The following is a 26,713-nucleotide window of genomic DNA, read 5'->3' on the forward strand; positions in this document are numbered from 1 at the left end:
CTTCCCGGCAGATTAAAACTGTGTGCCGGACCGAGACTCGAACTCGGGACCTTTGCCTTTCGCGGGCAAGTGCTCTACCAACTGAGCTACCCAAGCACGACTCATGCCCCGTCCTCACAGCTTTACTTCTGCCAGTACCTCGTCTCCTACCTTCCAAACTTTACAGAAGCTCTCCTGCGAACCTTGCAGAACTAGCACTCCTGAAAGAAAGGATATTGCAGAGACATGGCTTAGCCACAGCCTGGGGGATGTTTCCAGAATGAGATATTCACTCTGCAGTGGAGTGTGCACTGATATGAAACTTCCTGGCAGATTAAAACTGTGTGCCTGACCAAGACTCGAACTCGGGACCTTTGCCTTTCGTGGGCAAGTGCTCTACCATCTGAGTTACCGAAGTACGACTCACGCCCGGTACTCACAGCTTTACTTCTGCCAGTACCTCATCTCCTACCTTCCTCCTTTCTTTCAGGAGTGCTAGTTCTGAAAGGTTCGCAGGAGAGCTTCTGTAAAGTTTAAAAGGCAGGAGACGAGGTACTGGCAGAAGTAAAGCTGTGAGTACCGGGCTTGAGTCGTGCTTCAGTAGCACAGATGGTAGAGCACTTGCCCGCGAAAGGCAAAGGTCTCGAGTTCGAGTCTCAGTTGGGCACACAGTTTTAATCTGCCAGGAAGTTTCATGAACTCTATTGTCCCACACCTACGCACAGATACATCAGTTACATAATAGATGCGTATAACTTCTCTTTTGATTTTTTCGGGACTGCCACAGTAGTGCCCCTTACTTCTTGCACATTATGTTGTTTTAATGATCTACTAAAAGTATACAAAGTTTGAAGTACATCTGTGATGCCAACATCGTGGCCTCCCCTTGTTAGTCAGGCATCGTGCAGCAGTAATGTTCTGTTTTAACATTAGCCATTAAACTACAACTGAACAGGAACCAAAAGTGTTGAAAACAAGAGAACTGTGTGTTACATACACGTATACATAGATTGTGCACTGAGATTAACACTAAAGGTGATGCATTTCACTGTACGAGATGCCGAAAAGCTGTGTCACCTTGTTTATGATGCCTCCACTTTCCACAACACCTTCCGCTCCAACCATGACGAGGTCGACTTGTTCCATGATGTAGCCAACAGCGGAGTCGAGGATGACTGTCACCGGAATACCCAGGTCACGCAACTTTTTGCTCATCAGAACCCTTGGGAAATGAGGAAAAATATCTCAGGTTACAACCATATTACAGACAAAATTGCAAATTAAAACAATGAGTAAGGAATGGGAACAACCATTATAAGGTTACAAGCAGAGAACACTTTTATTGCAGCATATATATCCTGGTTTGTTTATGTTCCCTTCACAGATGTGTAGCTATTTCCTGCTTTAGCTTTTGCTGCTCTCACAATGCAGAAATGTTGACTGCTGCACTTTTGCACTCTCACTTTGCTGTAAAGTATGGCCCACATAGATGCACCTTACGTACCACTTATTAATGTTTATGTGACTGTCTTAAGAAAATAAATGAGCAATAAGTCTACGAGGGAAGTCCAAAAATAACTGAAATCAAACTGTCATGCGCATTGTGCCACTAGGTGGTGTTAGTTTGGGGTCTCCGATGTCACCGAGTATGCTGATGTCAGTCGGGGTTAAATAGTTTGTTTGTGGTGTTCTGTTGTTTGTGTTCCTGTTTCAACTCTTATGTGATTAATGACATGGCCAACAAGAAGGCGCAAAGAGTCTGAGTGAGATATTGTTTTCTGTTTCAGCAATCCTTTAATGGTGGTGCTTTCGGCAAATCACAGATCTACAAGTGGTTTCCTCGTATAATGTGGCAATGTGTCAACTGAAGATACGCCACAGAATTTTTCGGTAAGCCTTTACTGACGATGCTTTGGGGAAATCACAGGTCTAGGAGTGGTTTTCTTGTTTCAAATCTGCCAACATGTCAACTGAAGACATGCCATGACCCAGTCATTCTTAGATAGGAAGAAGTGACAAAAACATTGCCACAATGAAACGCGCAATTGATTAAGATTATCAAAGGACCACTGACCAAATTTCTGAGGAAACAAAGTGTCACAGAGCATGGTCAAGCAAATTTTAACTGAAGGTTTGAGCATGAGGCAGGTGTGAGCAAAATTTGTTCCTCACTTTCTCACATATGACCAAAGAAAAAAACTGCGTGAATGTTTGCCACAACTTGAAGAGTTAAGTGCAGATGATCCAAATTTTCTTAAGATAATTGTGACTTGGGATGCAAGTTGGTGCTATAGGTATAATTCAGAGTCAAAGCAAACATCGAGCTAGAGGAAAACTGAAACACCACAATGGCCCAAGAAAGCGCATAAAGTGCGATCCAATGTGAAAACCTTTTAAGACAATGGCATTCTCCACAAGGAGATCATTCCTCCAGGACATTTTATCTAGATGTGTTATGAAGATTACGAGAGAGTGTGCGGCAAAAATGGCCAGAAATGGGGAGCAATGGGGACTGGTTGCTCCATCACAACAATGCTCCAGCCCACACAGCTCCGACGGTCCGAAACTTCATGGCAAACACCATCATGGTGCTCATGCTTTACCCACTCACCCAATGTGGCTCCATATGATTTTTTATTTTTTTTTTTGTTTCCACGGATGAAGCAAACCCTGAAAGGAAAGCATTTTAGTGATGTGGGTGATGTCAAAGAAAAAGACACTAACAACACTGAACAGTATTCTGCCTCAAGAGTTTCAGAACTGTTTTCAGCAGTGGCAAAAGTGCTAGGACAAGTGCAGTAATGCACATGGACAGTACTTTGAAGAGGACTAAAGTATAGTGAATGGACAATACTCTGAAGAGGACTAAAGTATAGTGAATGTAGAGTTCAATAAAAGCACAAAATAAGAAAAATTTTGTTTTTTCTGGTCCCCCCCCCCCCCCTCCCCCGTTGTAAGTATATACATGGGTTCATTCATTTTCTTAAGACAGCTACATGAACATCAACATATGATACCTTACGTGAATTTGCATGGGTCAGATTGTACAGCAATGGGTAGCCGCAAGAGTGTAGCAGTCAACATTGCTGCAATGTGGAAGCAATACAATGTAATACTGTGGGATAGATGGCTCATACTGCTTGCGTATCAGACTGTTGCCGATAGTTACAGACTCACTGCCGAGGTGTTGTCGACCAACGGTGGGGAATGTTTTGTACTGCAGGGAAATACCTACCTGTGTCCAACAAGAGCTCACCGGAGGGCAGGGTAGAGGTGTTTCCTGATGAAAGCTGGTTTTGGCTCAGTGCCAATTATGTTCATCTGTCAAGAGGAGATCAGCTGAAAGCCTGCATCCAACCTGTCTGTATGCTAGATATGCTGAACCTACACTTGGAGCTGTGATCTGGCATGCGATTTCATATGACAGCAAGAGCACTTTCATGGTTACCCCATTCACTTCGACTGTAAATTTGTACGTCAATCTGGTGATTTGACCTACTGTTCTGCCATTCATGAAGAGCACTGCAGGGGATGTTTTCCAACACGATAACGCCTGCCCAAATACCGCTGTTGTAAGCCCAACATGCTCCACAGTATGTCGAAATGTTGACACTAGACCTGTCTCCAATGAAGCACATATTGGATGACAACTCCAACGTTATCTGCAAGCAACATTAACTATCCCTGTATTGACCGACCAAGTGCAACAAGCATGAAACTCCATCCCACAAACTGACATCTGGCACCTATACAACACAATACATGCACATTTGCACACTTGCATTCGACAGTCTGGTGGTTAGATCAGTTATTAATGTACCAGCATTTCACATCTTCAATGGTTTCTCACACATTTGCATTTATCTGTGATCTTGCAATGTTAATCACATAAATATGCTTTTTTTTATTTTAAATTCAATGCATTAGTATTTGTAAAATGACTCTTAGTGTTCATTAAAAACTGACGATCATTCCACTTGGGACCTGTGGAATGGTACATTAGCTTATTTGTTTTAGTTGTAAATATTTGTCATGTATTGTTGTTTTTCTGACATGTTCCACATCCTGGAGGACCTCCTCACTACGGATCAATTGGAATGAAAGTGAATCTAATCTAATCTAATCTAGACAAATGTCCCAAAATTTCAGTATTCTACATTAATTGTTTTATGGTGTTGTGATTTTTTTACTCGTCTGCGTATTTTCAGGCTCTGGACCCTACTTATACATAAGTAAGTCTTTAAAAACTATGTTGTTAATAAAAAAGAAAAACAATTAATGACGTTATATGTTTTAAAAAATTTTCCTTGTTGTGGGCATAAAGTACCCCCTCCCTGTTATGGAAAAGGCGTTGGTATTGCTGGGATTAAAAAAAACACCGTCAGAGGTGAGAGAAGTGAAATGTAATAAAAAAAAAAAATCCTCATACTGACTGCAGACTGAATCCCAGATCTCTCACTTAATAGTCTGAGATTTACTTGGTGGGCTACAATCGCCGTCACCATGGGAGCAACATTTACAGAACACAATGAGTAACAGCAGGAATTTCCAAAGCAGTTATTAACAAAATATTTAAGTACCTTTTTCAAATATTTGTCATTTCAGATTTTACAGCGCCAGGTGAGAGGGTAGATTGGCGAAGGCATGGGCCTTTCTGGGTGAGCTGCCTGTCCTTTTCAGCCAAAAGCTTGGTCAGTGTGTAGAGAGGGCTTACATTTTCCCTGAAGTTATGCACTGCAGGCAATTCTATCACACAATTTTAATTTGTTTTGACAGAATTTTCTTTCTGATGGCAATAAAAGTGTGGCACCTCATATAAGAGTGTGGTTTAATAAGTCTGGTGAATTTCCATGAAAGAATGGAACATTTTTGTTGCTCCTTCACAGTTGGTGAGCTCTGTTATTCCAAGGACCATTTAAAGAGTTTCAACAATTTACAGCGTATAACTCGTTGCTGACGGTCATCTGAACTGATCAGTGTGACAACCGTGATTCCAAATTGAGAAAAGTGAGTTTTGTGCTGTTACTAAACATTTTCATTTAAATGGTAGGACTGCTGTACAAATCAAAACAGAATCAGATGAAGTTAACGCCAATTTTGCACCATCACTGAAGACCATTTACATTTGGATTAATAAAGTTAAACATAGTTGGACAACGGCTGAAGACGTGTGCTCCAGCTGTTGCAAATGAGGTCACCACAAAGAAAACCACTGACAAAAACCATGATATGGTAATCCAAGGTGACCAAATGAAAATTCGTGAGACTGTAGGCATCCATCATTACACAACATAGTCAAAACAACAGGCAAATCAATGGACAAAATCTGATGAAAGAGCACCATAGAGGACAGAGACCATTTTGTCAGCTGACTAGGTGAGGACTATTTTTGGCATTCCCACAGAATAACTGACATAGATTACTTGGAAAAAGGCAGAATCATAGCTGGACCCTAATATGCTTCATTGTTGGACTGTTTGAAAATTGCATTGTCTGAAAAAAGACCATGGTTGACATACAAAAAACTGTTCTTTCACCAGGATAATGCACCACCCTACACATCAGTGATAACAATGGTGAAAGTGCACGAACTGGGCTTTGAACTGATTTCTCATGCACCGCAGCTACCAGACTTAACCCCAAGTGACTTCTTCCTGTTCCCTAACTTGAAACTTTGGCTTGCTGGGAAGAAATTTCACAGAATGAGGAAGTGAAAGTTGAAGTCAACAAGTATTTTTACGATGGGACTGAAAAATCTGGAGGATACCTGGACTAAGTGTATATCCCTCCAAGGAAATTACGTTAACAAGTGAGATGCTTCCAAAGCATTTTTCCTTGCTATTTTACCAGACTTATCATACCACCCTTGTAGTATGGTCAGTCGCCTCCCAGGTGGTGGTCATATCAGGAAGTACTTTATATTTCTGCATGAGACATTCAAATAAGGGCGTCCATCAGCCAACAGTTACGACTGTTACTACCAAATAGTTTACAAGATGACATTCAGATGCCAAGCACTTGATATAAGTGACCGCATACCTACACTCTGCCAGTTCTCAGTAGTTCCTACTGTTATCACTTCCAGTCCTGGAGTTGCCAAGAAGTTATCTACAGTGCGAGCAGTTCCAGTCGTCTGACAGTTTGCACAGAGTGTAGAACATTAGTGAAGGTGACACCAGAAGGATAATCTATTCAGAGACTGAACTTATTACACTCTAAACTGCAGCCCAAACTCAACTTCAACTACATTAGTTCATAATAACTTAATGGATTAGGTCAGGTTAGGTTCAGAAGTTGACATCAGTGGCATGTCTTCTCTGCAAGCAAAAGCCGAGTTTATTTTGGTGTACAATATCCTAAAAACTGATTCTCATTACTCGTGTGTTGCCAGTGTTATTCCGTTTAAGATACATTGCTCTGTGACATGGCAGAGTGCAGTAGGCCACTTTTCTATAGCCACAGATTTCGGTAACTAGATGTTCGCTTCCTGCTACCTTATTGTTGGATACCTAGCTTTGAAGAACTCAACAGTATGAGATTTCCCTGAGGCACATCAGAAGTTACTTCTTTGTCCTTGTGTGCCCCTTTCTCTAAGTATAACACAATTCATTCTGCCTGTCAAAAAGCTTACAATTCATTCACAAAACAGGACTGCATATCCCTTATGAAAATATCTTCTTTAGAAGCCATCACTAGGTACTGAATTGAAATTAATCCAATCTGATACAAATTCCTCACACACAGTTTGTATTCCCACTACTACTACTAATAATAATAAAAATAGTAACAATAATATCAAAATCAACAGTCCTCTACGCAAGCGAAACATTGACACTCAAGAAAGAAGAGAGAAAGATCACTACGAAAGTTTTAGGAGCAAGGCATACTCAACATGTTTACGGGCTACAATCAATCAAAAACAATAGAAAAGTCTTCAAACATCACAACTGATATTAAGAAAAGATGAATGAGTGTCGTCAGGCATCTCAACCGACTACCTGAAAAGCGACTGACAAAAAGGATAACAGACTATGTAAGATCACTTAAGAACTCAACACCTAGGCTGAATGAAATTCGGAAGACATCAAAAATGCAAACATAAGTCAAACCAACATTTTAGAAAGAGATACCTCCAGACACAAAGAAGACAAATCTGAAGTTACATCAGAGCAACCAAAACAAAACTAGTACAAATGAAAGTGGTGAGAAGAACATCAACAAGCCTTCCTGGAAAGAATGTAAGCCTACTGGAACAACACAAAAAACCTAAAGAAAAGCTTATTGAGTCATTTGCTTCACCCTTCACATGGATGACGCTAGTCATCCACATGATTTTTCCATTCTATTTTGTCTCACTGGGCATAAACTCTCCACACGTGAGCTTCAGGCATTACTAGCTTTCAGTAACACATGCTGCAATGTTTTTGAAACATTATTGTAACTTGGCGAACACTGGACAACCATGCTAGCTCTGTTGCTACAATCTCAAACAAGTGTATGTTACTTTATTCTTTTCCTAGATTCAATCTAACTTTTGTATACATAATTTTAGACATATCAAAACTAACAACAGTTAATTTGCTTTTTACTTACAGTACTTACCTAAGAAAAGTAAATATTGTGAAATAAATGTCAAAGATAAAAAAACATAGAGCAGGGTTTAGCACGGATCCTGATGTATGACTAGCATGGCTCCATGAGCTGAGTGGTGAGTGAGTGTGTGAGTGAAAGAGGTTTGTGTACCTAAAAGCAGCTGTGGTTCAGCAACAGAAAATGATGAATTTAAATCACAGGAAGAAGCAAGTTAAGAGGATATGTTCCTTTGAGGAAAAGATGGTATAACTAAAAAGAGGAGAAGTAAATATCCTTCCAATATCAGAACATGGTGGTGTTTTATTATTATTATTATGCATTTACTTTGTTGGATCCAAAAATGAATTTCGCATAACAAAGACAGAATTAGATATTCTGAAGTTAATCTTGGATGAAAATATAATAGTACACATCATTGCAACAGGTTCTAATATTTGTATCAACAAAGTTCTTGGTAACTTTTCTAGTGAAAAGGATGTTGCAGAAACTGATGTTATGTAGATCAGAGCTTTCATTGGTATTTAATATCTGTGCAAACTTCTGAGATGTTCTAGAAAGAATTTATTGAAATTCTGGGACAACCCAAACGGCAACAGGCTTGAATCATGTTACTTATGCACGAGTGCAGACTGCTTCAGGTTTCTCTTGAGATGTCCGATGTCTGATATCATCCTTGATAGAGGTGTCTGCAGAGGGACTGACAAATTGGCTGCTAACGGAGATGGAGTGGAGCTGTTTATGAGCAACTGCCAAAAATATTTCACACATACTGTACACCTTACCGCAGATGTGTACTAAATGGGTTACATTTAGATGTAAATAAAACACACCTAAAATCATCCACATAAATCATTCGATGACCAGATAAGCTGTTTATGTTGTGGACGACACCTGTCATCCGCGTGAGTGACCATATCACGAATTATTGCACAAGTAACAGAGGGTTAACATCTTCAATTTATTGGGAGAATTCATTACTACTACTACTACTACTACTACTACTACTACTGACAATAATAACAACAAGAATAAGAGACACTTACCCGCTATTATCTGGTGAAGACACAGTGACATAGACATCGAAGCGCTTGTTTGCTTTGGCTGCTTCCTTCATCGCTTGCAGCACGACACGCGAGTGGGAATGGGTCAATACCCGCTGCAACAAAACTGTGTAAAAGTGACTGAGAACTCCGATTTAGTAGCAGTGTACTCATAACTCCTCCAACTGCAACGGACCACCACAAAAGTCAAAACAGACTCTGCGACGGGCACAGTCGAGTGCACGACTGCTGGAGAGTTTTGCGGCTCTTGCTTGTTTATTGCTTAACTGTAAATGTCAGTGCTATTTTCAAACTCTCATCCCATTTTTCCGTTTGTTTTAAACCTAACAGAGGACATTTCAATATGTAATACTCAGCTTCCAGAATCTATATTTACTTCTACACAGATACTCTGCAATCCACTGTACTGCACGTGGCGGAGGGTATCCTGTACCACTACTAGTCATTTCCTTTCCTGTTCCACTCGCAAATAGAGTGAGGGAAACATGAACATCTACATGCTTCCGTACGAGTGCTAATTTCTCGTATCTCATCTTCATGGTCCTTACGTGCAATGTATGTTCAAGGCAATAGAATCGTTCTGCAGTTAGCTTCAAATGCCAGTTCTCTGAATTTTCTCAATAGTGTCTCTCGAAAAGAATGTTGTCTTCCCTGCAGGGATTCCCATATGAGTTCCCAAAGCACGTCCTTAATACTCGCGTGTTGTTCATACCTACCAGAAACAAATCTAGCTGCCCACCTCAAAATTGCTACAGTGTCTTCCTTTAATTTGCCTGGTACGGATCCCAAACACATAAGAAGGACTCAAGAATAGGTCGCACCAGTGTCCCGTATACCTCCTTTACAGATGAACCACACTTTCCTTGTATTCTCCCAATAAATTGAAGTTGACCATTCACCTTTCCCACTACAATCCTTACATGCACATTCCATTTCATACTGTTTTGCAGTGTTACGCCCACGTATTTAAACAACATGACTGTCAAGCAGGACACTAATAATACTGTATCTGAACATTATGGATTTGTTTTTCCTACTAATCCACAGTAACTTACATTTTTCTACATTCAGAGCTAGCTGCCAATCATCACACCAATTGAAAATTTTACTTAAGTCATATCATATCATCCTACTGTCACTTAACTTCGACACCTTACTGTACACCACAGCATCATTGGCAAACAGCCACAGTTTTCTGCCCACCCTGTCCCTCAAATCATTTATGTTTATATTGAGTAATAGTGGTCCTATCTGGGGCATTCCTTACGATACCCTTGTCTCAGATGAACACTTGCCGTTGAGGACAACATACTGGTTTCTGTCGCTCAAGAAGTCTTTGAGGCACTCACATTTCTATGAAGGTACTCCTTGTTCTCGTACCTTCTACCTGCAATGGGGCACCCTGTCAAACACTTTCCGGAAATCAAAAAATATGGAATCTGCCTGTTGCCCCTCGTCCATAGTTTGTAGTATATCATGTGAAATAAGTGAAAGCTGAGTTTTGCAAGAGCGATTGCTTTCTAAAACCATGCTGATTCGTGGACATAAGATTCCTGGTCTCCAGAAGATTTATTATATTCGATCTGAGGATGTGTTCACGGATCCTGCAGCACACCAATGTTAGGGATATTGGTCTGTAATTCTGCAGGTCTGTTCTTTTGCCGTTCTTATATACAGGAGTCACCTGTGCTTTCTTGCAGCCACTTGGGACTTTGCACATGGTGAGAGATTTGCAATAAATTCAGGCTAGGTAAGGAGCCAATGCTGTAGAGTACTCTTTGAAAAACCAAACGGAATTCCATCTGGACCTGGTGACTTATTTCTTTTCAACTCTTTCAGTTGTTTCTCCACGCTGGGGATGGTTATTACTATGTTGTCCATACGGGAGTCTGTTTGATAGTTGAACAATGGTATGTTTGAACAATTCTCCTGTGTGAATGATTTCTTCAATGTGAAATTTAAAACTTTGGCTTTTGTTTTTCTATCTTCAGCTGCCACACCAGACTGGTCAACAAGTGATTGAACGGAAGCCTTAGTCCTACTTAGCAATTTTAGATAGGACCACAATTTTCTCAGGTTTTCTGCCAGATCTTTTGCTAAGATCTGACTGTGGCTGTTATTGTATGCTTCATGCACAGATCTTTTCACAGACGTGCCAATGTCTACTAATCTTTGCTTGTTATCATTTGTGCTTTCTCTTTTGAACCGAGAGTGCAACAGAATCTGCTTCCTCAGTGTTTTCCAAATCTCATTATTAAACCATGACGGGTCTTTCCCATCCTTAATCCACTTACTAGGCAAGTAACTCTCCAGACCTCGATTTACAATCAACTTAAACTTTGCCCATAATTACTCTAAGCCCATCCAACTGGAACTAAGTGATGTCAGTTCACTGTTTAAGTGAGATGCTAACAACCACTTATGTGCTCTTTCTACCAGAAACACACGCGTAGCTTTCTTGACTGGTTTACTAACTTTTGTAATCATAGTTGCTATAATGACATCATGATTACTAATGTATTTTCACTCTAGAGTGTGCAGTGATTTGAAACTTCCTGGTTGATTAAAATTGTGCTCCAGACTGGGACTAGAACCTGCAACCATTGCCTTTAATGGGCATTTACTCTACCATCCAAGCTATCCAAGCATGACTCAGGACCCACCCTCACAGCTTTAACCTGGCACAAAGTTTCAAATCGGCACATGCTCCACCACAAAGTGAAAATTCATTCTGGTAACAATGCCCGAGGCTGTGGTTAGGCTGTGTGTCTGCAATACCCTTCCTTCCAGAAGTGCTAGTCCCACAAGGTACACAGGAGAACTTATGTGAAGCTTAAAAGGTAGGAGATGAGGTACCGGCAGAAGTAAAGCTATGAGGATGGGTCATGAGGCATTCTCGTGTAGCTCAGACAGTAAGTTTACAGTAACAGAAAAGTGCTGATGTCCACAATGTGTATAAATAAGAACATAAATTGATGAAGCAATTTTTATTAAATAACATTTTAACTCTAAAAGTCAGCTCTATTGACGGAGAAAAATACAATCATTTATGTTTTTGTTAGTTAAGTAAGAGAGAAACAACATAAATCATAAGGTACACAGGCTCTATATATTCCCCAATAAATATTATAGAAATGGAAGAAGATGAAGAGGAGATGGGACGTGTGATATGGCTAGAAGAATTTGACATAGCACTGAAAAGACTTATGTGGATACTAGACCCCCAGGAGCAGATGACATTCTATCAGACCTACTGATAGCCTTGGGACTGTCAACCATGACAAAACTCTTCCATCTGGTGTGCAAGATATATGAGACAGGCAAAATAACCTCAGACTTCAAGAAGAATTTAATAATTCCAATTCCAAAGAGAGTAGGCGCTGACAGGTGTGAATATTACTGAACTATTCGTTTAATAAGTCACAGTTGCAAAATACTAACATTAATTCTTTACAGAAGAATGGAAAAACTGATAGAAGCCAACCTCAGGAAAGCTCAGTTTGGATTCCAGAGAAATATAGGTTTGGATTCTGGAGCAATGTAGGAACACAGGAGGCAACACTGACCCTAAGACTTATCTTGGAAGTTAGGTTAAGGAAAGGCAAATCTACATTTCTGGCATTTGTAGACTTAGAGACAGCTTTTGACAGTGTTGACTGGAGAAGGGAGTGAGACAGGTTTGTAGCCTGTCACAGATATTTTTCAATCTGAACATTGAGCAAGTAGTAAAGAAAACCGAAGAAATATTTGGAGAACGTATTTAAATTCATGGAGATGAAATAAAATCTTCGACATTTTCTGATGATATTGTAACTCTGTCAGAGACAGCAAAGGACTTGGAAGAACAGTTTAACAGAATGGACAGTGTCTGAAAGCAGGATATAAGATGAACACCGACAAAAGCAAAAAAAAGGATAAAGGAATGTAGTCGAACTGAATCAGATGATGCTTAGGGAATTAGACTAGAAAACGAGACATACAAAGTAGTAGATGAATTTTCTTATTTGGGCAGTAAAATAACTGATGATAACCGAAGTAAAGATTATATAAATGTAGACTGGTAAACACATTTCTGAAGTAGAGAAATTTGTGAACATCGAATATAGATTTAAGTGTTAGGAAGTCTTTTCTGAAAGCAATTGTGTGGACTGTAGCTATGTACGGAATTGAAACACAGACAATAAACCGTTTAGACAAGATGACAATAGAAGTTTTGAAATATGGTAGGTACTGAATAGAATTGGGGAAAAAACAATTTGTGGCGCAACCTGACTAGAAGAACAGACCAGTTGATAGGAAACATTCTGAGACATCAAGGGATCACCAATTTAGTATTGGAGGGAACTGAAGAAGGTAAAAATCATAGACACAGATCAAGAGATAAATCTAGTAAGTAGATTCAGGAGGATGTATGTTGAAGTAGTTAAATGGAGATGAAGAGACACGCACAGGATAAAGGAGCATGGGGAGCTGCATCAAACCAGTCTTCAGATTGAAGACAAAACAACAACAACAACAACAACAAAAATATTGTTCGACGTGCTTGCGTATATATATTTTCACTTCCAAATAAATATCTATGTTCTGAAATGTTTCTTCTAAACATTTTACCATGTGAAACTGATAAAAGAATATACGATACGAACGGACTTCTAGAATGCTGGAGTAGTTTGAGTCAGCAACTTCTGTTAATCAGTAGAATGAAAACCCAGTCCAAAGTTGCAGATTTTTACTTTTATTCACTAGATGACTAGTTCGGGCCAAGACCCACTTTCAAATCATCATAACATAGTCGAAAATGGGATTTCCGAAGATGTAAAAAATGTGCAACGAACATTTACAGTGCTCGAAAGTGGCATTTCCGAAGATGTCACAAATGTTCATTGCACATTTCTGATATCTTCGGAAATGCCATTTTTGACTACGTTATGATGATTTGAAAATAGGCCTTGGCCCGAAATAGTCATCTAGTGAATAGAAAGTAAAAATTTGCAATATGATATTGCAGGGCCTGTGTTATTCTGCATTGCGGTGACCACAACCGTTACAAAACACATCAGACGAATTCACAATTACGAATAATGACTACCATCAGCTGTAGAATGGAATGACGACAATGAAAATTTGTGCCAGACCGGAACTCGAGTACGGATTTCCTGCTTATCATGAGCGGTCGCTTTACCGTTTGGCTATCCGTGCACGACTCACGGCCAGACCCAAACTTCCACTTGTCGTCAACAATATGTCTACGATCTGTACTCGCACATCTATTGTGTGTATTCCCGTACAGATCAGACGACGTGCTTCAAAGTAGGATGCCCGGTATCAGCAGATAAATACAATATTACGTGCCTGTGTTAGTCTGATGACAATGCACTGTGGTGATCACAGCCATTATGAAACACATCAGATGAATTCGCAATTGCAAAGTTTGGGTCTGTTCATGAGTTGTGCGTACGTAGCCAAATGGTATGGGGACTGTTTGCAATAAGTGGGAAATCCGTGTTCCGAGTCCCTGTCCGGCACAAATTTTCATTGTCGTCATTCCATTCTACAGTTGATGGTAGTCATTATTCGCAATTATGAACTCATCTGAAAAATTTGCACATTTGGACTGGTTTTTCATCCTACTGGTACAATATGAAGTTTGCTTTGGCCACTAATAAACTTAATAGTCATTAGTTCCTCAATTCCGATACTATACTCTGACTTTCTGTATCATGAATGTTACCTCATAACCTCACTTTCACCATTCAGTGCTGGGCTAAGTGAACTGACCTGACGTGACAGACAGTGTGTATAACCCTGACGTGTCGGAGCTGTTACGTGACGGTCGGTGCGAAGAAGTGATCTTTAGCGATCTAATCATGATGGATGAGTTCTGTGTGTATCACTGTGACCCAAATACAAAGGAGTGAAACAAGCAGAGGAAACATGCAGATCTGCCATCAACAAAAAAGGTGGAGATCGGACTGTCATTAACAGAGGTGATCTCCAGAGTTTCACAGACTTGAAACAGTGTGGTGCTAACAGATCATGCTCGTAAGGGGCAAACCATCATCAGAGCATGGCACCAACTCATGTTGAATTTGCAGGAGGCTATCAAGATCAAGCATCATAGGCAGCTAGGGGCTGCTTCTGGTCCACTGTGACACTCCAGCTCATTCTGCATGGCACACTGTCACAGCAAATGCTTTCACACTCCCATATTCTTCTGTCATGGCAGCCAATAACTTCTTCCTGTTCCACTGGCTGGGCAGAGCATTGCATGGCACATATTTTTCTCAGTAACAACAAGTTGATTTTCAAGGTGGAAAATTTCCAGATCTACCAAAATGTAGACATCTGTTACAGAGGTGTCCACCGAGTCAACCGTAATTAAGAAAAATGTGTTGCATTGAAGGGTGAACATGCAGAGGAAGTCTAAATCATCACCAAGTGTCAAGGTCAAGGCTTGATTTCTTTTTCTTCAACTTGGCCCACAACCACAAGTGAGACTTGCAATAAGGAAGTTGGGCCATAAACGATAAGCATGCAGCTGCCCTGTGGGATTCAACGCAGACCACACATAAAAAAGACAAGCCTGGCGCATCATATGGCACAAACAACATCAACAACATGAATTGGATCATAGTTAAACAATTCTTAATAGTCAATTACATGAACTCCTTTGTTGCACTCACTCGTGTTCATTATAATTCCCTAAAATAATTAAACAACCCACATACCTGTAATGTCTATAAAAAGATTATCTAATATTGATGACACTAGTCATAAGTGCATTGTTATTGTGGACAGTGATTCAGTAGATCCCACCAATAATAACAGTGATGGCAGTGGGCTGCATAAAAATGTCCAAAATACTAATCACCAAAAATGACACCAATAATGAAGACTGTATTGGTCCTCATCGTTGAAGTATTGCATTTGGAAAGAAGAAAATATCAAGACAAAAATCTCTGAATATACACAGGCTCCTGGCATAAGAGTGCCAATTGGAGAACAGTCAGGTTGAAGTACAAGAGTGTCTGACTCTTTTATATAATGTCTGACAATGTTTTGATAATATTGTCACGGAAACAAATCGGTACATAGAACAAACAATGATCAATGAAAATACAAGAAAGAAAATAAGACATGGATCCCTGTCAATTGTAGTGAATGTAACATATACTTTGTTTTATAGATAACAATAGCTCAGGTAAAAAAAGAACAAAAATTCAGATTTACTAGTATAAAAGATCCATCGTAGAAACACCAACATTCAAGAACATTATGTCACTGTAAAGATTTTTGCAAATTACAAGTTTTTTTTTCATTTTGCAAATAACAATTCGACTTACATAAATGATAAATTATGTAAAGCCATGCCTCTGCTAAACTATTTTGATAAAAAATTCAAAGAAGTACATGTTATGGGAGAAAACACAGCAACTGATGAATCACTGATGAAATTTAAAAAAACGCAGGTCTCAAAAAATTTAGTCCTTTGAAGAAGGCGAGATTTGGAATAAAATGTTATAAACTGTGCGATTCACCATCAGCCTATTCCCATAATTGTAAAATATATTCACGAAATGTTAAAGCAGAACTTGAGTACAATGAACCTGAAACTGTTGTGATTTCAATACCAGATAAAAGGCACACTTTCTATTTGGATAGTTGGTACTCTTTGGTGAAACTGTTTGTAACTTTAGCTGAAAATGGAACAAATGTTGTTGGTCCAATAGTTTTAATAGGAAATATATGCCAGGAGATTCTGTTAAACTAAAATTAAAAAAAGTTGGAACTCATAATGAGAAGCTGCATTGGCACATTACTGTTGAAGTGAAAGGATAAACAGGCTGGTACAAAAATGTAGAAATGACTGAACAAAACGAAAGTCAACATAACCCTACTTTCGCACTAAAATGTACTATTCATTACAACGTGGGAATGATTGTTGCTGGCTGCCAAGATCAGAGATTAGCAGGTTGAGTATTATGAGGCAATACTTGAAAGGGCACTGAAATATCTTTTTTTAAACATTTGATATGGTACTTTATGATTAATATACTCTGTACAACAAAAACAATATGAAAAAGAAACAGAATTACTTCAAATAGCAGAAGCATTAATACCCAATGTGCTGTCACAAATTTATAAAACATGAGGATCATTATCAATATTATGAAAAGGAAAGTTGCTACTCACCTCACACAATTTTCAAATTGTGATATTTTTTGAAACAATGAGGTACATGTAATGGAACTTGAAAGTGTTTACATTCCCACATTGTTTCATTCCATTTCTAATTTTTTGTCCATACTTTGCAGGCTGTTGGATTATATTCAATGGTGTATATGTTTCAGAAAGTAACTATATTATGAAAAGGAAAGTTGCTACTCACCATATAGCAGAGATGCTGAGTCGCAGAGAGGCACAACAAAAAGACTCTCACAAATAAAGCTTTTAGCCAGTAATGCCTTCATCAAAAATAGATGACAAGTGCCTGCCCGCCCACACACACACACACACACACACACACACACACACACACACACACAACTGCAGTCTCTGGCAACTGAAGCCACACCAGTTGCCTGAGATTCCAGTCATGTGTGTGATCTGCGTTTGTGTTAGTGTGAGTGCATGATTGTGAGTGTGTGTCATATTTATATAAATATGTCTGCTTGTGTCTGTATCTGTGTGGATGGATATGTGTGTGTGTGTGCGAGTGTATACCCGTCCTTTTTTCCCCCTAAGGTAAGTCTTTCCGCTCTCGGGATTGGAATGACTCCTTACCCTCTCCCTTAAAACCCACATCCTTTCGTCTTTCCCTCTCCATCCTTCTTTCCTGATGAGGCAACGGTTTGTTGCGAAAGCTTGAATTTTGTGTGTATGTTTGTGTTTGTTTGTGCGTCTGTCGACCTGCCAGCACTTTCATTTGGTAAGTCACAACATCTTTGTTTTTAGATATATTTTTCCTACGTGGAATGTTTCCCTCTATATATATATATATATATATATTAGGGGGAAAAAAGGACGGGTATACACTCGCGCACACACACACATATACAGACACAGGTCTTTAAATATGTCTGCTTGTGTCTGTATATGTGTGGATGGATATGTGTGTGTGTGTGTGCGCGAGTGTATACCCGTCCTTTTTCCCCCTAAGGTAAGTCTTTCCGCTCCCGGGATTGGAATGACTCCTTACCCTCTCCCTTAAAACCCACATCCTTTCGTCTTTCCCTCTCCTTCCTTCTTTCCTCATGAGGCAACAGTTTGTTGCGAAAGCTTGAATTTCTGACTTCCAGCATTGCGTCTCAATCCTTCTTAAAAAACCTTAATCCTACACCCAACATCACCACTGCTGAAGCCCAGGCTATCCGTGATCTGAAGGCTGACCTTCTCCTTCTTCGTCATTCTTCCGGCGGACAAGGGTTCCACAACCGAGGTACTTGATCGTCGGGAGTATGTGGCTGAGGGACTGTGTCAGCTTTCAGACAACACCACATACAAAGTTTGCCAAGGTAACCCCATTCCCGATGTCCAGGCGGAGCTTCAAGGAATCCTCAGAAGCTTAGGCCCCCTACAAAACCTTTCACCTGACTCCACCAACCTCCTGACCCCACCGACACCCCGCACCCCTACCTTCTACCTTCTTCCTAAAATCCACAAACCCAATCACCCCGGCCGCCCCATTGTAGCTGGTTACCAAGCCCCCACAGAACGTATCTCTGCCTACGTAGATCAACACCTTCAACCCATTACATGCAGTTTCCCATCCTTCATCAAAGACACCAACCACTTCCTTGAACGCCTGGAATCCTTACCCAATCTGTTACCCCCGGAAACCATCCTTGTAACCATTGATGCCACTTCCTTATACACAAATATTCCGCACGTCCAGGGCCTCGCTGCGATGGAGAATTTCCTTTCACGCCGATCACCTGCCACCCTACCTAAAACCTCTTTCCTCATTACCTTAGCCAGCTTCATCCTGACCCACAACTTATTCACTTTTGAAGGCCAGACATACCAACAATTAAAGGGAACAGCCATGGGTACCAGGATGGCCCCCTCGTACGCCAACCTATTCATGGGTCGCTTAGAGGAAGCCTTCTTGGTTACCCAGGTCTGCCAACCCAAAGTTTGGTACAGATTTATTGATGACATCTTCATCTTCATGATCTGGACTCACAGTGAAGAAGAACTCCAGAATTTCCTCTCCAACCTCAACTCCTTTGGTTCCATCAGATTCACCTGGTCCTACTCCAAATCCCATGCCACTTTCCTTGACGTTGACCTCCACCTGTCCAATGGCCAACTTCACACGTCCGTCCACATCAAACCCACCAACAAGCAACAGTACCTCCATTATGACAGCTGCCACCCATTCCACATCAAATGGTCCCTTCCCTACAGCCTAGGTCTTCGTGGCAAACGAATCTGCTCCAGTCCGGAATCCCTGAATCATTACACCAACAACCTGACAACAGCTTTCGCATCCCGCAACTACCCTCCCGACCTGGTACAGAAGCAAATAACCAGAGCCACTTCCTCATCCCCTCAAACCCAGAATCCCCCACAGAAGAACCACAAAAGTGCCCCACTTGTGACAGGATACTTTCCGGGACTGGACCAGACTCTGAATGTGGCTCTCCAGCAGGGATACGACTTCCTCAAATGCTGCCCTGAAATGAGATCCATCCTTCATGAAATCCTCCCCACTCCGCCAAGAGTGTCTTTCCGCCGTCCACCTAACCTTCGTAACCTGTTAGTTCATCCCTATGAAATCCCCAAACCACCTTCCCTACCCTCTGGCTCCGATCCTTGTAACCGACCCCGGTGCAAACCCTGTCCCATGCACCCTCCCACCACCACCTACTCCAGTCCTGTAACCCGGAAGGTGTACACGATCAAAGCCAGAGCCACGTGTGAAAGCACCCACGTGATTTACCAACTGACCTGCCTACACTGTGATGCATCCTATGTGGGAATGACCAGCAACAAACTGTCCATTCGCATGAATGGACACAGGCAGACAGTGTTTGTTGGTAATGAGGATCACCCTGTGGCTAAACATGCCTTGGTGCACAGCCAGCACATCTTGGCACAGTGTTACACCGTCCGGGTTATCTGGATACTTCCCACCAACACCAACCTATCCGAACTCCGGAGATGGGAACTTGCCCTTCAGTATATCCTCTCTTCTCGTTATCCGCCAGGCCTCAATCTCCGCTAATTTCAAGTTGCCGCCACTCATACCTGACCTGTCTTTCAACAACTTCTTTGCCTCTACAGTTCCGCCTCGACTGACATCTCTGCCCAAACTCTTTGTCTTTAAATATGTCTGCTTGTGTCTGTATATGTGTGGATGGATATGTGTGTGTGTGCAAGTGTATACCTGTCCTTTTTTCCCACTAAGGTAAGTCTTTCCGCTCCCGGGATTGGAATGACTCCTTACCCTCTCCCTTAAAACCCACATCCTTTCATCTTTCCTTCTCCTTCCCTCTTTCCTGATGAGGCAACCGTTGGTTGCGAAAGCTAGAATTTTGTGTGTATGTTTGTGTTTGCTTGTGTGTCTATCGACCTGCCAGCGCTTTTGTTCGGTAAGTCACCTCATCTTTGTTAAACAAAGATGATGTGACTTACCATACGAAAGCGCTGGCAGGTCGATACAAACACAAACAGACACATACATACACACAAAATTCAAGCTTTCGCAACAAACTGTTGCCTCATCAGGAAAGAGTGAAGGAGAGGGAAAGACGTAAGAAATATATAATCAAAGATGGGAGCACAGCTCCCCCCATTCCCATGGTTCCCCCCTCTGTCAGTGTTGTTGGTGAATCATTGGTGAGTATTTGGATGACTTGGGATGGGTCATTTGCCATGACCCAATAAGTTTCTTTATTGCCGTCGTGTAATATTTATTATTATTTTTTTATTTTCTCAAGGAAAATCACATTATTTAGAAATCACATAGAAATTAAAAAATATGTTTTTCAGTGTTGTTGGATATTCAATCCCTGAAGGGAGTGATATAGAAGAGGAAAGGTTTTATGAAACTATTTCATTATGAAAGCATTTGAAAGCTAAATCTATAAAAAATTGTATTTCGCCTCTCAATTAGAAGTAAAAATACACATGTTTCATTCTTTTTGAATAGTCAACCCCTATGTGGATGATGTAGGGGATTAAAACTGTTAGAAAATATTTTGGTATATTAAAAAATTTTTAAAGCTAAATTATGGAAATCAGTATTACACTTCTCAGTTAGATATAAAGAAATACATGTTAGAGTATGAAAGTCACTGTGCCACTATCACCACAAAAACACAAAAGATGTGATAAACAAAAACCTCTGGCACCAGCTGCCAGAATCTCTTTTTGGTCAGAAGTACATTCAAAAAATACCATGCTTCTGTGGTCTTAATTAGCCTGAAAAGTTTAGAAAGTGCTGAAGTTTTTGAATACCATAAAAATTCAATTAAGGAAAAAAAAAATATCCATGCAGTCCATACAGACTATGCGAACAAAGCAGTGGTCACTATGCTAGTGTACAGTACAGAAACAGAAAATATTTCCAGTCTTGCCAGGAATACGGAGTGCAAACTCATGTGCACACATTTCAATGCAAATTAACACACTTTGAAGCTTTCTACACACGGAACTCGGGATGAATCTACTCACCGAGCCATCTATTATGAAATTAGAGGCCAGCTTGGCAACCTTGCCTCTTGCCTCCATTAGTTTCTTGAGAAACAACTTCCCTCGATGCAGCATAATTGCCTTACACTCGGCAAATGTCTGTAATTTATAACATTTGCTCATTAGTAACAGAGTCTCTGAAATAGATCCTTTTAAACGTGCTGTACATAGAACAGACATATAAAACAAACTTAGCACACATGTAAATTCATAAGTATGGTGCAAAGCGACTAAATTTTTTACTTTTTGAAAAATTCTAGCAGAAAATGCTTCCTAATAGAACTTCTTACCACACCATTAGGGTACGAAGAGTGGGAATAACTGCTTGAATGACTCTGTGACCCAGAAATTAGTCAAGTCTTGTCTTCACAATCCCTATAGCAGCAATATTTTTAGATTCCTCATGTGACACTACTTGATGAAATTTTGTAAGTAGGCTTTCTAGAATTGTTGGCATCCATCTTTAAGTGGCCGCCAGTGCTTACATTGTAGGATTTCCATAAATCTTTTCCACGAGTCAAAAAAAACAGGTGACTTTTCTTGCATAGCTCAATATCCCCTGTAGTCCTACTTGGTATGCAGACTCCAGCAATATGTGTATCCTTAGTTGCAGGACACCACCCGACCTGTGATGTAGTTGTGCTGTACCACAATGTGTTGTCTGATGTTATCGAGCTGCGGTGTGCTTGTTTTGGAGTGAAAGTGAAATGTTGTTGCCGAGAATATGGTACATGAAGAAGTGGCGTGCTCTAACAATTTAATTGTGTGATGCTGATGTATTTGTGAGGTATTTTATTGTGTCATTTAGTGTGCTCCAGTCATCATGATGTGGAATGCATGAAATTACGTGGTATCACAATTAATTATGCAGAATTTTGTCATATAAAACAAAATATGTCGTAGAATTTAAACCATACTCTTAGATGCCTGTGTAACCACTGATTAAGTGGATCAATGTTTTTAATTAAATCATGGGAGATGGTAGGTTGATCAATGCTTATTAATAATACTCACATGCTCAATATATTAATAAGCATTGATCCACCTACCTTCTTCCATGATTTAATTAAAAAACATTGATTCACTTACAATGCTTATTGAAAATACTTTCTCACGAGTTCTGCCATCTTGTCCTATCAGACTCATCATTTGTCATGTTCACTTCCCAACACTTTTGAGCTGAGTGAATTGGAGATTGGGAAACCGTAACATTATGGTGTGTTTTGTAGGGTTTTGACAGGTTTTATTTTTTATCAGTTTCAAGTCTAATATATAAACAAAGATGCTGTAACTTACCAAACGAGAAAATTCCATCACTTTTCAAACAGACACATACATACACACAAAATTCAAGCTTTCACAACAAACTGTTGCCTCATCAGGAAAGAGGGAAGGAGAGGGAAAGACGAAAGGAAGTGGGTTTTAAGGGAGAGGGTAAGGAGTCATTCCAATCCCGGGAGCGGAAAGACTTACCTTAGGGAGAAAAAAGGACGGGTATACACTCGCGCGCGCGCACACACACACACACACACACACACACACACATATCCATCCACACATATACAGACACAAGCAGACATAGATCTTTAAATATGTCTGCTTGTGTCTGTATATGTGTGGATGGATATGTGTGTGTGTGTGTGCGCGAGTGTGTACCCGTCCTTTTTTTCCCCCTAAGGTAAGTCTTTCCGCTCCCGGGATTGGAATGACTCCTTACCCTCTCCCTTAAAACCCACTTCCTTTCGTCTTTCCCTCTCCTTCCCTCTTTCCTGATGAGGCAACAGTTTGTTGCGAAAGCTTGAATTTTGTGTGTATGTATGTGTCTGTTTGTGTTTCTATCGACCTGCCAGCGCTTTCGTATGGTAAGTCACATCATCTTTGTTTTCAAATATATTTTTCCCACGTTGAATGTTTGTGCTGCATTTTGAATGGTGGTGGTGTTTTTATTATTGAATGTTTAGTTTTTCCCTGCCCAAAACCCCCTTTTCCCTGTCGTCATCCCGCTAATCTCACTGAGTTTAGTCAGCGTATTGGTTTGTGTAGTATTTGGATTTTTGTGTGGGTTCTGACATGTTTTGGTTGCCATACTGGATCCACAGAAATAGGAATTATTGGCATGGTGATGTCACTAGTCATAGCAGACAGGTGCTAACCCAGTCTCCAGTAATTCCAGCAACATCCTAGAGTGAGTTCCAGAACTGTTATACACAGATTGCATTTTCCCAGTATCGTACAATTTACCACAGGTTGCCACCTGCTTTACTGTTGATTGAACCTCCAGCAACAAATCGTTGCACCACTTTGAAACCTCATCAACATGTGACATGTGACTGGGTATTTGTGAAACTTATTTTCATACGTCCTTATGATGACTTTATGCTTAACATAGACACATCTCAACTCTTCAGTCTTTTGGAGGAATAAATTTTGTCTAAATCTGCATATTACTCCAATATGAAGGTGGTCATTAGTTGTAAAATTTTGAATAAAAATTACTCCAAAATACATAACAACGCTCAACCTAAAATAACAAGGGTACAAAAAGCTTTAACACAAAAGGAAAGACACCAGTGTTAAGAATCATTGTTGACGGGGAATAAGTAACTTGAGATGAACTGATCAATGTGAGAAGTAGGCAGCTGAACAAAGAATTCAGTCTAACTGCAACAAAAAAAAAAAGACATACAATGTATCAAGAAAAAATGTTACATTCCAAACCTTGGCCATTGAGAACCTTGCAGTTGAGTGCTACCTCACAAATGTATAAAAACTGAGGAAACAAGATAGAATTTTGTTTCCAATAAGCAATACTGGTCGAGGTGCCAAAGAAAAGGAGACTTATTAAGATCATCATAAAAAAAGGCTTCTGCAGTAAATAAGCTTATGTAAAAAGGTGAACTGGGCTAAAAGTAAATTATTTAGAAAGTTGTGTAGCTGAAGTACACTAGTATCCTGACAAGAAACACACACAACAGCGAACTTTGAATAACACAAAGACCAAAATGAAAACAGAACACAAAGAACATTTATAGTATGGCTACATGAAACTAAACAACATTAAAAATAAAGTAGATGAGAACCTTACTAGAACATGGAATAGGTTGAATGAACAATAAGTAGCAAGTCAAGTATAGATTTAGAAATAGCTGCTAATCAAATTTTCACCGACATTTATAAATGGTTTAAAGCTAATCACTGTCATTAAACTTTGAGAAGACCCACTGTATGTAGTTCTGAACATGTAAGAGATTTCCTTCCAGCATGCATAAATTTCTGGGATTACAACTCGATAATAAATTTATTTGGGAAGGGCATACCAAAGAATTGCTTAAGCGCCTAAACAAGTCTGTATTTGCAGTAAGAATGATGTCAGATGTAGGAGATACAAAGATAAAAAACTTGCATACTTTGCTTACTTTCATTCTATTATGTCTTGTGGCATCAAATTCAGGGGTAACTCATCAAACTGAGCAGAAGATTTTAGTGTGCAAAAGTATGCGACAAGAATCATTTGTGGTGTAAATTCAAGAACATCATGTAGAAACCTGTTCAAGGAACTTTGTATTCTAACCACTGCTTCTCAGTATATTCACTCGTTAATGAAATTTGTTGCAAGTAATATATCTCTATTTCCAACCAATAGCTCAATACATAGTATCAATAGTAGGGATAAGAACAATCTACATAAGGACCTAAAATCACTTATCTTGGTCCAAAAAGGGGTCCAATATTCAGGAACACACATTTTCAATAAATTGCCAGCAACCATTAAAAACTTGGTTTCTGATAAAGCATGGATTAAACAGAGTTTGAGAGACTTTTTGATAGGCAACTCCTTCTACTCTATAGATGAATATCGTAACAGAGATTGTTAAACCAGATTAAGTAAAAATGTCTGTTAGATTTCAGTTTTGACAGCACTTGGTAGAACAGTCAAGATTAGGCATTTTGTGTATGATACATTTATTAATAGTGCATAACAATGTTTCATTCTGACAGCATGTTAATTCTACAAATATTAACTGTTCCAGTTTACCGCACTGTATTCACCTATTTTGACAATCTCCTGAGAAAAGATCAGGGTAATTCATATTATTTTCAAATGTATTATATTTTTATGTTATACTTTCTGACATGTTCCACACCCACGAATATCATCTCATTTTTTGGCTCTATTGAACGAAAAGTGAATCTAACCTAATCTGAACTTACATTATACAATTTAGGATTAGTCCATTACTAGATCAACCAGGCATTACAAATGACAAGGAAGTGGAATTATTATAGGTGTTACATACATCTATTATTTGAAGTACGAATTTAGGAAGGAAGGGAGTGAGGCAACACACAAAAATGGAATGAGATTGTCAAATGACTCAAAAGTCCCTGGCGTAAAAACATTAAAGGAATCATTCTCAGGCAGGATTCATTTGCAACATACCTCTGTATCAAGTTTTGCGAGGGTAATGAAACGCAGAAACAGCTCGCATCCAGATCTGACAGCTGCACCTGGATGATCTGTCTTTCGCATTGCATCTCCGGCTGCGCGAAGGTTTGAATCCAACTCTTGTACTGTCTCTGCTGGAAAATGTATACAAAAGTGTTGCGTTATGATACTTTACTCACGACGTTCAACCACCAAAAGGAGATAGTATTTCTTTTCCGTCAAAACAAAACTTACATTTGTCTCGCTCCAGAACGGTAAGTAAGGTCCTTATTGCGGCAATTCCAGCTGAAACATCTTCTTCTTCCTCCAATATTCCGATAAAATAATCTTGTATCTCTGGAAACCAAAGTTTTTGAAATAAATTTCATCATGCACAAAGTTTTGGCCACAGTTGGCATATAACCATTCAGTGTAGGATGCATCTGTCAGCATTTCGCAAGCTAGAATGTATATGTCAAAAGCTAACTAGCATACCCACCGAAAATATATAACGCTATTTATAATTTTATTTTCTCTGTAGTTCTAATTTTTCCAGCTTCCAATATTTACTTACCCTTCTTATCCATCGCTAATTGGTTTCAAACGAGGGTTATTTCTTACTTGCTTCTTCGTAAATATGTGTTTTACACAGCACACACACAAAACCACAACAGTATGTTTACATTCAGAGTCCACATGACAATCACAGTATCCACAGTACACACATGGCAAGGTTATGAGTGTTGGTAACACTGTTGGTGTGACTGATTATATCGAAAGCTAAACTGTTTTACTTTCAACTTGGCTGAAAATATATACGTTACGATTTCAAACTATTTTTCCTTGTTTTGAATATTATCGTGACTCGTTCAAGGGGCTGTGTTACCCGTAATTGTTCGCATACTAAATTTATTAAAGGAGGTCTTTGTAGAGATTTCGATATCGTTTGTCGAAC

The 26,713-nt window shown here is 39.7% G+C and overlaps 1 protein-coding gene across 1 annotated transcript in view; it reads right to left on the minus strand.

Annotated features, from left to right (window-relative positions):
- Positions 1-26,488, minus strand: part of LOC124552594 (translation initiation factor eIF-2B subunit alpha) — a 49,274-nt gene extending 22,786 nt beyond the window's left edge. The window contains exons 1-6 of the mRNA XM_047126919.1: positions 26,333-26,488; positions 26,014-26,115; positions 25,774-25,913; positions 21,315-21,431; positions 8,616-8,728; positions 1,057-1,201 (exon numbers count right to left, since the gene is read on the minus strand). Of these exons, the coding sequence (XP_046982875.1) occupies positions 1,057-1,201; positions 8,616-8,728; positions 21,315-21,431; positions 25,774-25,913; positions 26,014-26,115; positions 26,333-26,345 (630 nt within the window). The 5' untranslated portion in view covers positions 26,346-26,488. The remainder of the gene's footprint in view (positions 1-1,056; positions 1,202-8,615; positions 8,729-21,314; positions 21,432-25,773; positions 25,914-26,013; positions 26,116-26,332) is intronic.
- Positions 26,489-26,713: the final 225 nt, after the last annotated feature.

Source organism: Schistocerca americana, chromosome 10 (assembly GCF_021461395.2).
Source record: "Schistocerca americana isolate TAMUIC-IGC-003095 chromosome 10, iqSchAmer2.1, whole genome shotgun sequence".
Classification (NCBI taxonomy): domain Eukaryota; kingdom Metazoa; phylum Arthropoda; class Insecta; order Orthoptera; family Acrididae; genus Schistocerca; species Schistocerca americana.